The sequence below is a fragment of the Stegodyphus dumicola genome, chromosome X2 (genome assembly GCF_044657685.1).
Source record: "Stegodyphus dumicola isolate Sdum_Otavi_A_Nest chromosome X2, ASM4465768v1".
Classification (NCBI taxonomy): domain Eukaryota; kingdom Metazoa; phylum Arthropoda; class Arachnida; order Araneae; family Eresidae; genus Stegodyphus; species Stegodyphus dumicola.
In genome coordinates, this window is record NC_140781.1 from 5,480,724 (window position 1) to 5,493,975 (window position 13,252).

The 13,252-nt window shown below is 33.9% G+C and overlaps 1 protein-coding gene across 2 annotated transcripts in view; it reads left to right on the plus strand.

Annotated features, from left to right (window-relative positions):
* Positions 1 to 3,277: 3,277 nt before the first annotated feature.
* Hem (Nck associated protein 1 Hem) overlaps positions 3,278 to 13,252 on the plus strand; it is a 144,152-nt gene continuing 134,177 nt past the window's right edge. Inside the window, exon 1 of one of the 2 annotated variants that reach the window (XM_085809380.1) lies at positions 3,278 to 3,741. In XM_085809380.1, the coding sequence (XP_085665506.1) occupies positions 3,637 to 3,741 (105 nt within the window). In that variant the 5' untranslated portion in view covers positions 3,278 to 3,636. The remainder of the gene's footprint in view (positions 3,742 to 13,252) is intronic. The other variant, XM_085809381.1, reaches the window with a different exon arrangement.

Below are 13,252 nucleotides of genomic sequence, written 5' to 3' on the forward strand. Positions count from 1 at the left end.
GTTTATTTAATCAAATTAATTCATATTAATTTAAAGTTATTATTTAATTAGTAGCTATTATAATTAATTTTTTTCCTTTCCTTCCTCACAGTCTTCCATATTGCTCCGGCACTTCTAATTTTAGAAATTAAACCCTGGTATATAGCATGGAACAATGAGTCCTCAAGAGTTAATGGGAACGGAAGAGGGGTAGATGATATTTGGATCTATATTCTGGTCATTGTTTCAAAATGAGATAGAGCTGGGCAAATTCATATCGTCACCTATAATGTGTCCAAGGTTTAAACTAATGACAGATATAACCAAGTGCACTCTTGGTCAAAGATTTCGTAGACGTTTTTGCTGTTACTCTCAGAGGAGTCTGTGATTATATTTAGAATTGAACTAAATCAAAAGTTACTGTGTGTTATTAATTGCTTCAACATTCAATTAATTTATTATTAACTAATCAATTAGTTAAGTGATTTTTCCTTCTATAGTGGCTGAATAATTTTATATTCTGAAGCTGTCATTTCAATATACATATAGAAACTATAAATTTATTCATTATTCCATAATGTAATGGATGAATTAATATGCTTAACAATTGCAATCTAATGTGCTTTCAGCTGTTGCAAAAAATGCCTTCAAAGTTTCTTAACTAGGGCAATTAAAATAATGCCGATATCTTAAGTAAAATTTATTGTACGAAATATGAGGTACTGAATATCAGGAAAAGTAATAAAACATATTGCCTATTAGGTAGAACAATTCTATGTTCAGCTACATGTTTATGAGACTTCCTTTATCGTCAACATTTTGTCGGTATTTACTAACAGTGAATTCTGTGGATGTACAGCAGAATAAAAATACCACATTATTAATTGTTATTTTACCGGCACGAAAGTAGTTGATGAATACTTCTTTCACCGAATCAATTGGGCGTAGGCAATTCAACGCTTCAGCAACATCACATCGATGTGTATGCCGAAATAAAACTTTTATCAAAGTGCACAGATTCTTTTTTACATACTCATCACGACATCTTGTATACTTATTAGTTTTTTTAATTCTGACATGCAAAGCAGCTAAGCATTCTTTATTTCTGAAACTAGCCTCTTTCTTATTTAGTCTTATATATTGACACCCATAATCTTTCTTAAAAATAAACTTTATGTTTCCGATTTGCATTGTTTTGTTGTGGAAGATACAATCCAATGCACGTGGAAAACAGCTTCAAAATGTATTTCCCAATTCTCCCATTTGTCTTCACTATTGAGATCACATCTGATCTCAAAGTCGAAATCCTCTTTTCCTTCGAACTTGGAAGACAATCCATCAAATAAAATTTTGACATACTCGCATTCTTCACAAATTTCAAACATAAACCGACAGCGTTATTTCCTCTTGCGCATGCACTTGGTGTCACAATTTCGCCAAGAGCTGATAAATTGCCAAATTTAGTCGCGGGTTGCGTTTCCTAGGGAGGAAATAAAAATACGCCTCCGGGCGTGGGACAGACAGACAGACAGACAAAGTAGACAGATGTCTTGTTTTGCACCCGCTAAGTCTTTCTGCACCGATGGGCGAAAAATCAAGCATAGGTGCGAAGGAAAGGTATATAGAAAGAGGGGCAATTTCGTATTTGAGGAGAGTAAAAAGGAACTTCGTACATTTTTTACGAGTTCAAAAGGCCAGAAAGAAAAGATGGGACAAAATAAAATTTAAAATAAATGGCCCAAAAATAATGGAGGAGAAAAAAAAAAGGGCCTATAGAAAGAAAAGGAAAAGAAGTAGAAAATATCCTAAAATACGATTGTGTCCATGAGTGTAGTTAAGGAGTTCATCTGCAAAAATTAGTGTCTTTAAGAAGCAAAATTTAGCTAAGTTTAAAAAAAAAAAAAAAAAAAAGAATTCCTACATGGTAATGTGTATGCCCTTATCTTGAGACCTAACTAGAAAAGACATATATCATCACAGAGATGTACATAATATTTTAACTAAAGTAACACTAAATATTACCGTTCCCAAAAAATTCATGTATATTTCAGAAAAACAGTAATTGACAAAATTATAAATCCATCATACACAGTGTGAGAGCATTTCAGCAAAAATAAATTATACAGTTTATTTTTCTTAAATATTAGTTAAATATAAAATTAATTTATTAATTTAACCGTTGAAATTTATTATAGTACAAGTTTAACAAATTCCGTCACTGTATTTTTATTTGCTCATAATTCTAAGTTTGAGACCTGAAAAAAAAAATCGGGGATCTTTGTTACAAAAATCACAATCTATACTCATCGATGATCAAGAGATCCCCATTTTTCCCTCACAAGAAATTCCTAATCACGAAAGGAGGGCCTCCGAAGGGTGTGAGTTGCTGATAAGAATGGACTACTGATAAGGAATGTGGCGTCTCTACGGAATAGTTACGAAGAAAAGAACCACATGACCTGCTACTATTACCAACTATTGTATAATGTTAGAATCTTATGAAAAATAATAAATAAAGAAATTTAATGACACCCTAGTGATAGAGAAACAGATATTTTATAGAGAACAGAATGTTACTTATCTGAATATTCCGTGTCAGGGCCTCTTTTGGATTTCTCGTGTTCATAGTGAACAGCTAACAAAACACCTGAAGTTTCGAAGAAGCGAAGTTTCCTTTTTCAATTTGATGAATGAGACATTGCATAGGAAAGGTGCATTTAACTATTTTAGAGAGTTGAAAACATTTTTGAAACATTTATTTTAAAAATTTCGGAGCTATGTTTAGACACTGCCTCCAGCTTTCGTGATCGCAGCGCCAGTCAAAAATCTCTAACTCCCCGGAGCGGAGGAAAAACCTCCGAGCGTGGGACCGACAAAGTAAACAAATGTTTGTTTTTCATTCGCGAAGTCTTTTTGCCAGCTGGCTTTGCAAAATCCAGCTTAGGTGCGAGGAAAGGTAAATAGAAAGAGGACAGTTATGTTTGAGATAAAAATGATTTTGTAGCACTGATACGAAATTTTTTAAGGCCAGATAAAAAAGCAGATTGAAAAAGCGAAAAAAAGAACTGTCAAATAGTATTTTGCTGAAAGCAGTCTATAGCTGTAACATAAATACAGTTGACTCTACGATATCTAGAACTTTGGAAATTGGTGAATGATATTTATTACATATTTAGGATCTGAAATTTGAAAACTATTTGTGATACATATAAAAAGTTTTATGACTTTTTTTTTGGTTGTGAAGTGCAGGAACTTATGCGTTGACTTTGACTGAGCTCCGCCTCTCACGAACAGCTTATCGGATGGTCTGATGGTTGATGAGGATATCGCGTCACTGTAAACTGTCATCCCGCGGAATTGCAACGTTTACGTCAGATTGTTTTTGTGGGCGCACTTAATGACATCAAAATATAACATAGAACTTTCTATAATCGGAATGTGCTTTTAGTATGCGCAAATAACACAGTTATTTGCGCGTCTTGTATTACATTCATGTATAATCGACCAGATGAACTTTCCTTCTGAGAAGGTGGCAGTGTAACATTGAAGCGTTACACTGAGTGAAATAAATTGTATATGTGTGTAATGTAAATGGACCAAAACGTGAGTGTTACATAAAATACATAAATAAAGGACTGCCCAAAGTACTTTTGAGAGATGGCGCGCTCTCTTATACCTAGTCAACAAAAGCTTGCAGAAAAATTAACGATATTAAATGACCGGGGCGTTGGCATGCTTACTCGTATTTATAACATAAAAAAGGTTAGTATATTTAAAGAGAGGTGTTGTATATTGAAGACAGTTAAAAATAATTTTTTTAGATTATTCTTTTTATGTTAGCTGATTTGGAAATATTTGCAATATTCACTGACGTTATTGAGTGTAATATATATTTTGTTACTTGTGTGGCGCGAGATTTTATCAAAATTATAATCACAAATTGTGAGCACTTTTCCACATGTTTAGAGTTGGGAATAATCAGAATATAAATAAATACTTGTTGATGTTTCAATAAGTATTCCTTCAACAGTAGCTACTTGTTTTAATGGTCTTATTTCAGGCAACCCACTTAAAAGTCCTAACTATATACCATTTTATTTTAATGAAGTTTTACTATTCATTCTCTACACTTTCTAAAGTACCGGAAGCAGTTGCTTTGAGCTGTATTCTCTTTTTTATGTGTACCAGCGTGTCTCTGATCTCATTAAATTACGTGACTATACATAAAGAAATTGTATCAAATCAATAAAACTTAAAATGGCAGTGATTTGTTTAAATAAAAAACTTTGCTAGCAAATTATTTTTCATTTCTTATAAGAACATGTCCTATAATTAGTTAAATGCTCTAAGTTGATGATAACTGCTTGAATAGCATATGCAAGGATCAAATTGAAAGAGAAATACAGCAGTTTAAAATTAGATAAGAAAACAGCCTTGGTTTGAATTTGTAGTAGATTTTGAGTAAAATGCTGTTGATTTCAAGGGCAATCTTATGCAGGTCCATTTTCATCAACACAAAAATTGCTGTGTTACTATCAAAATTTATGCAAATCTAAGGCTGTTTTTTTCTCTACTGGAATCATTTACAAAAGTATTTTTCTCGAGCCTTTGTTTGAAGGTAGTAAAGAAAAGCGGCTATTTTCTTTAGCAAAATTGTATTTCAGAAAGTAAAGTATCTTTTTATTGTCAGTAAATTGTAATTTTGTCAATTCATTTCGCTCTAGTGTAGAATTGGGTGCCCCTTCGATTAGCAACAATTTTTTTTTAAATTTTGGCGACGAAACCTCACTTCTGGTTACCATGATAGTTTTAGCTTCCTGATTTTATTTAAATTAAAATAGATTGATGTGTGCATGGACAAATTTAGGGCAGTGCGCAATGCCTAGTTTGTACAATTCTAGGATTTTTTTTAAAGTGAAAACAGATCGATGTGTACATGGACACAGAGTTTGTGCAATTCTTCGACTTCTTATTTTGGTTTTGTGTAGCGGCCATCTTGAAATTGTGCCTTCCTGGCGCCGATCTTGTCGTCAAAAAAGAATCGCCAAAAAACAAGGGGCACCCAATGTAAACTTTTACCATTCGTGTTTCTTAATCTGTTCGCTTTAAACAGTATTGCATCCATGGCTAATCTTTGGAATATGGTAACAGGCAGTTTGGCGACATTTTGGTGAGACGATAAAGGTTACTATATAGGAGTTTAGCAGTGTACATGGATAAAGTCAAGAGTGTGCACAATGCCATTTTTGTGCAATTCTGGGAATTTTTTTTAAGTGAAAATAGATCGACGTGTACATGGATACCGTGTATGTGCAATTCTTAAAAATGCAGCAAGCAGTTTGCGATTCTGCACTTTCTCCCAATTTTGCACCTAATCTTCGTCATGATTAAGCACTTTTGTTCCATAAAAGTTCTAGCATAAGCATAATTCGGCTAGCAGATTGTTGGAAAAAAATGTTGAGGGGGGGGGAAATGCCTTTACTTCGTGAAAACAATATGGCGTCCAAACAAAAACTAGCAGGTTGCTGTAGCAGGGTTGGTCGCCAAAAAAATCGCGAAGTTACCATAATCCAAAGATTAACCGCATCCATTTGTACATATATTGATAAGAATGCACTAGAAGAAAATTTGTGATCTCATTTGCATATAAGTATCTATGAGAAAATTTGTGGTCTTATTTGCATACCACTGGTAAGCGCCTGGTAAGCCTTTAAGGTATTACAGTATGCATCGTATTTATTTGGTTAAAACAGCACAATATGCATTCTATCTGTTTGATTTAAGCAATGTTCTTTTTTTGCTGTCCTATTCTTGTTATCTATAACAAGAACAGGCATCTGATTGGTTTGTAGTAATTAAAGGTATTAAATTATTATGAATTTGGTCTCTAGAACTTGGGTTAAAAATAAAACTGGACATTAGAATTTCAAATAAGTGTAAGAAATTTCATAAATATTCTGACTGTAAAGTATCCTGTGCTTTATAAATTGTTTATTGTCATGAAATGTATCATAAATATATTCTTTGCAGAAAATTAATGTGAAATTTTTCATAATAAATTTATTAAAAAGGAAATTACAGTCATATCTATTGTATAAAAATTGTACAGTTATATATTATTCTGTCAACTGTCAAGGTGTCCCCAAGCAGCATGATAAAGTCCTTAAACATGATGAAACAACACACTCGTAACATCTGCACTTTAATTTAATAGAATATTGATGGATTCTTGATGAGCCACTTTTTTTTTTTTTTTTTTTTTGTGAACAGGGATATAAATTAACTCCTAGTGTTGCATTTTTCTTGCAGTTTGAATAAAAAAATTACGATTTGGGATCTGCCTTCAACAAAACAGCATGTATTATTTTCAAAGTTATGGGATCTTACCTTAAACAATGTATGTATTAGTGGACACTATGGTCAGCCAACTATGACCAACAAAACAGGTATAAATTGAAATAAAGTACCTGCGGAAAGTTTGTTCATAGCATTTTAAATAGAGCTTTGGGTAAAATCACAGGGCCTAACAAAATAGTAGAAATCGATGAAAGCCTTTTTACGAAGTGCAAAAACAAAATATGTTCAGTACTGTCTGTTTATTAAATACAGGAGCATCAATTTCCGCAGAATTCCACAGGAGCGATTGGTGGGATTTCCATCAATTTTTTTTGTTCGATAGTATCTTACTGTCATGAATAATGAAAGAATACGTAAGTATCAAAAATTGTTTTAATCACTGAAACATTAGTGTTTAATATTAAAGTAATAACTTGTTTCTAAAACCTGTTCAAATATCCCTTTTTTAAGTAAGGGTTAGAGTATATTTAAAGGTGCTCTTTGGGTTATTGCCAAGTTGTTGTTTCGTTTATGAATAGTCACCTGCAAAACTTTGAAAAAAATATAGAGATGTATAAAAACCTGTTTATTATAGATCTTGTGAGTATGACAAGGGACTTTTTTTTTTTTTTTTTTTTGTTTTGAATCCTCATTTTAGTTATGAATAATGTTACTTTTTTTTTTTCAGTCTTAAGCATATTTCTGTACCCATATAGATTATGGGTTATTAACATGCTGAGTTTCAAATTCTTAGGTTTTCTCATCTTTAAGCTTTTCTGAATATGTCATCAGAAATGATAGTCATATATCTGATTAATTAAAAAGTCTTATCTTATTATGCATTTTAGAATTAATTTAGTGAAAGTGTGTTTCAGTTTTTATAAATTGTAACTTTCTTTCCTTTCAATTAAAACTGTTGAAAAGGAAATATGTAATGTAATGACATTATGCGAGTGTCATTCATTCTTTTAATCTAAAGAGAGTAAATTTCCTCACAGTGAAGTTAGTGAAAGGACTAGCTATAGTGAAGTACAGTTTTTATCATTCAGATGTGTAGCTTCCATAAATAATGCAATTTACTATTGTAGTTTTAATTTATATCGCTATGCATAATCATATTATAATAGTTTAGGAAATAGGTATCAAATAAAAATCCATTTTAATTTTTTGTTTGTATTTGTACATGAATATAAGATGTAGGGTTTATGAGTATGATTGATGCTGTAATGTAATTTTTATGTTTCAACATATGGATTAGCACACTATAGTGACATCAGTTTTGTATTTCCGAACAGCATCACTGGATCAGCACACTATAGTGACAACAGTAGTTTATTCATAAAATTAGTTCACATGACATGTTGTCACCAGTATGCAGTGACTTGCCGTTTAGATTTTTTACAGTAGGTCATGATGGTAGTGCCATCTATCGATGAAAATTAGAAACGCTTCTTTCTGTTAGCTGTCATTGAACTGTTTACTTGGAAGCGAGTGTTTTAGTAGTAGGTCTATATATGTCATCTTTCAGGGAGAAGTAAAATTGCCATGCAGTGGAGTAGTGAGCATAACTGGCGCCCAGGGCAAAATACCTTTTTGATGCCCCCTTTCCCCCCTGAAAAAACACAGTGATATGATGAAAATCTTGTTTGGAGGCCATTTGGTGCCCCTCTGCGAGTGTCGCCCGGGACATCATACACCCCTTTGCCCCCCTCTCTACGCCACTGTTACTGTGATTAGGAGAATATTGTGACGTTCATATACTGCAAATCGTATTACAGCATGTATTCTATAATTTAGTGAAAGTATTCTGTAATATTTTATATATATTCTGTTCTATAATATTCTATATATAGTTATTGAATATTGAATAGTTATCTAATAAATTTGAGTCGATGTGATGTTTTTATTATTTTTGAACTCTGAATGTAAAAATTTTTAAGCAATGGCTAGATACCTTTCTGAAGGAAATAAAAAATTTTAATTTGGGTCAGTATAATGAAAAAAATTCACTTAAAACTCTTTTAGGATAGTTTATCTTTCCTTTCATGAAAATTTCTCGTCTATCTGTCAATCTTTTTGTAAATTAAAAAAAGTTAAGATGTTTTCAAATCAGATCAGTTTATTAATCCACAACTGTAAGGTTTACAGTAGACACCGGTTAATGTGATCATATTTGTCCACTTGTCCACAGCTTTTCTGTTAATACTAAATGAGGAAAATATCCTATAAAATAGCATTCAAATTAAACTAGTGTAAAAATAGAGAATGTATAAACAGCTATTTTCACAGCATTTTTATTAGAAAAATCCAAAAGTTTGTCAGTAAATTCTTCATAATGTTTCTCGAAATTATTTGAGTGGTGCTGTACATTTTAATGTAACATCCTTCATTTGAAGAGAATGGGCTAATGTAAAATTTAAAAGTGGGCAAAAAAGCAGCCTTAGTTTGGCAGAGATATTTGCAGGAAAAAGAAAAAAAAAAAAAAATTCCTGCAGAAATTTTTTTACTCCTGAAGATGAGGGACCTGTGTCTGGTCACCATCAAAGTAAGTAGAATTAGTGAAAACGTACATCAAACGAAGCATGTGTTTTGATCTAATTTTAAATGGTTCACTAAAATTAAAACCAAGTTATTTGGTGACATTTCTCTGTCACTTGGCAATTTTGAACTTATTTGGCAGCTTTATCTTTTATTTGATGACCTTTACTTCAGTTGAAAAAAATTTATTTTTTAATATTTTTATCATATTATCCAAATAAACAGTTAAACCGTACAATACTTTTCTATTTTGCTGGCGCACGGAATAAAGTCGCCAAAAATGATACAACTGACGTCAAACTGAATATCCTCACTGGCAATCTTTTACGCCTCATTTTCAAAACAAGTCGTATCCATTTCTTATCAGATTGTTTCTCTCAATACTGGCATACAATTACATAAAATTTTTACCAGAAAGTTCAATTTTATGTTCTAAGGCCATTCGTGGTAATTAAGTCAATTAGGATGCAATCGCGCCATTCACCTGAAGGCGAAAATATAGGAAAGGCAAAGTCAAGGGTTAAATTCATCAAGTCTAATGAGAATGCACTAATGAAGTAAAGCACTGTGGTTTTACATAATTTCTGAGTAAGCTATTTATACGAATTGAAATAATTCTTGCATTTAAACTTGTATTCCAAATTAACATTTAACTTGAAATTAATGTAGATAATTGCTGAAACAAGTAGATTTTTGTAGCGTAGCTTACACGAAATGAGATCACTTGGAGTCGCGTGATATGAAGCTGCGAATCAGTATATTGCACCATAAAAGCATAGTAAATTCATAAATTAATGTCTTAATGATTAATTTTTGAATTTCTAGTATAGAATATTACTTAAAATAACACTTATTTTAACTGAGCATGAATTTATGAGTATGTTATTAAATTATTATGGCTATCTAGTACCCTCAATCATTTTTCATTTTGTGATAATATAAATTTGTATGGGAATATCAACATAAATTTAATTCCAAATTAAAAAAAGCGAGCTTCTCTGCTGAATTTTTTCAAACCAAGAAAAACAAATATAGTACTGGCTGAAGTAATCAAGAGTGGTGGTGGTCATAGTAGTTTCTTATTCGTAATAGATAGCTGTGTTTCAGTGATGGATAATGACATATCTAATTCCAGTTCCTGTGATAGTCATAGTACTAATAATAATGAGAATAATGAGGAGAGTTTATTGTGTTCTCAAAATTTAAGTATAGATGACAACATTATGCTACTGAAATGAAACTCTCCAACAAGTTCAGATTTTGGGGAACTGTTGACATTTACATGGAAGCCGTCTACGAGTTCCCATCTAATAGTGTTTCAAGCAAAAGGTTTCCCAGAAAATTTCGTCATGCATAGTTTGGAAAGTATTCCTGGATAGTACCTCTAAAGTAGAAGATGCAGCATACTACAAATATTACATATTTTTTGCTATGCCTTATGTTGAATGCACATCTTCACAGCCTGTTGCTATTTGGGGCAATAAGGGTTTAAGAAATGGAAATGTGCCTAACGATATTTGAATAACCCTCATACCTTTGGAGCATCACAATTTTTTTTTTTTTTCAGTGTGTCAGCTTGAGACAAATGCACAACTGCAAACTAAATCTATGGATGCTTTATTATATCAAAATAAAATCAAGGAAGCTAAGGAGAACCCAGAGCCCCTGAAGCCCATAATAAAAACCATTAATATTGTGTAAGAAACAAGGTTTTGCATTACATAGGCATAGAGATCAAGGGCCAGTTGATTTAGATAACTTGCCCGCTAAAAATGAAGGAAATTTCAAGGCTATCTTAAAACTTCCATTCAGTGTGGAGAAAAATACCTGGATGATCATCTACACTGGTGAAATAAATTAAGAGAATTTGCATATTTTATCGAATTGCATGAAAAGAACTGAAGAAAAGACCACTCCTACTAGATAGAAATGCAAATCTTGTATGGCAAATACGTAAGCATACACGTATGTGTAGGCGGAGCCAGTAGAAAAACAGGCTTTATAAGCGAGTGGAGGGTAAGATGAATTGTGTTCGCTAGCACACCTGAGCAAATTTCTTGTTGTTATCTTACAGCAATCGGTTAAATTAAAGCAGTAAAAATGAGTAACCACCAATGTTTAGATGATGGAATGAGGTGGCGAATTGCAGGGAGGCTAGAGGCAGGCCAATCGCAAGTCCAGATATGCTGAGACTTTAATTTAACGACCAGCATCGTGTGTAACCTATGGAAACAGTTCCAGGATACTGGATCCATCGAGAGAAAGCCCGGGCAAAGTCATCCAAGAGCCACGGCGGCCAGAGAAGATCACTATTTGTCCATTTTATTAGGGTGTAACAGAGGGGCTACAGCTTCTTGGAGCTCTCGGAACCTGTATGCAGCCACAGGAACCCGTGTAACAAGGGTGACTGTTTCCAAAGGACTGAATGAGAGAGGGTTGTTTGCCAGAAGATTGGCTGTTTGGATCCTGCTCACGTTTACGGACAGGAGAGCATGGTGCAGGCAGCATAGTGATTCGAGTATGGAGCAATGGACGACCGTTCTGTTCACCGACGATTCCTGTTTTAGCCTAAACACTGATTCTCGCCGCACCTTCATATTGAGAGATCCAGGGACCCGCTACCTACCCTTCAATGTCCGCAAAATTAACAATTAAGGTGATGGCAGTGTAATGGTCTGGACAAGCATCATGCTGGATGGCCGCACATCTCTCCACATCTTTGACAGAGGCTCTGTGACTGGTGTGAGGTATAGGGATGAGCTCTTGGAGCCCTATGTTCGCCTGGCCCCGAGTTCATCTTACAGGATGATAAAACGAGGCCACGTATAACTCTTCTGGTCAAGGAATTTCTCAAGAGGGAGGATATTCGCCGGATGGATTGGCCAGCCAGGTCTCCAGACCTCAATCCTATAAAGCATGTCTGGGATGCTCTGGCGAGGGCAACTCGCAACCCCCTCCGTCCAGGAACTGAAAACAGCGTTGCTGAATGAGTGGGACCAGTTGCCACAAGCACCGATAAACTGCCTTATTTCCAGTATGACATCACGCTGTGAGAGAGGATCATACACTCTATTAACCCATTTCTTTTGTGTCTTCTGCAACCGTTGTTTCAGACCTTCAGCCTCCCATGAGTGTTACACACGAACATGTGTGTCTGTTATAACTGTTGAATATTTATTTGGTTTGTATTATATCAACCTATGTTCACATCAAATTTTATTAAATTCTGTCCAGTAGTTCTGGAGATCGTAGATCAATTCTCTTAATTTATTACACCAGTGTAGTAACTGCAAAGAAAAAAGCATTGTTTAGAAATTTCATGGTCCAAAACGAAATACTTTAAACCTGTGGTTATCTGTGCAAATAAAAGTTATAGAAAAAGTAGAAAATCAAAATATTTCTTAGCCTTGATTGATGAAACAGTTGTGTTGCAACTATCAAACAAATCTCTTCCAACATTTTTTTATGTTTCGTTTCTCTTACTTCTACGATTGCAGAAAGTATTTCACAGGTAATTTTGGAAACTTTGAAAGATTTTGTTATGGACATCAAGTAACTTAGAAGACAAGGTTGTGATGGCTTTCATGTTATCAGCAGACAATTTAAAGGGACGCAAGCACCATACTGCTGGAGATAAAAAAATTGCATTTAAAGAAACTGTCTCACAAGATGAGTAAAGAGCCATGACTCTATAATGATTTTCATAGAACTTCTGGATGGTGTATGTGAAGGTTTGGATGAAAATAGTCATTGGACTGGCTGTGATGCGTTGATTGGTGGCACTGGATTAATCAACTTCATCTGCATTAGTAAATTTGTGGTTCCCTTTCTCTAAAGGAAAGATGTATTTGAGGAATGCAACAGGGGATATAGACTCTGCCACCACTTAAGTTATGAAAAACGCTCGTTTTAGCAATAATTCTGCAAAATCTCAACTGGGAGAGATGAAATGATGCTACAGAGGCACAATATAATTTTTAAAGGATGAGGAAATCATAGCAAAAAAAATGAATTGGATGCGTACAGTATGGAACTAACAGAAAAAGGTTTGTAGTGACAGAATGCCATGTGTACAAAAAACTATGTATGTAGTAAGGGAGGAAAATTTCATCACAGTAACAGTTTCCTGTAAGTGAACCTCTGTTGAAAATATGGAGCTCCGTCCATCATTTTGCCTCCCCGTGGAAGCACACTGGGCTAGTTGCACGATTTCTGTACAGTGTGGCTTAATTTTCATTGGTTAAACTAAGAGAGCCCTAAAATTTAGTGTTAAAGAACATCATATCAAGATAAACAAGACAAGACTTCCGTGAAGAAACACAGAAGTCTTGTGTTGCCCAGCATTGTTGGTGCGAAAATCACACTTTCCATTTATCTGCAGCCAAAATTATTCAAAAAA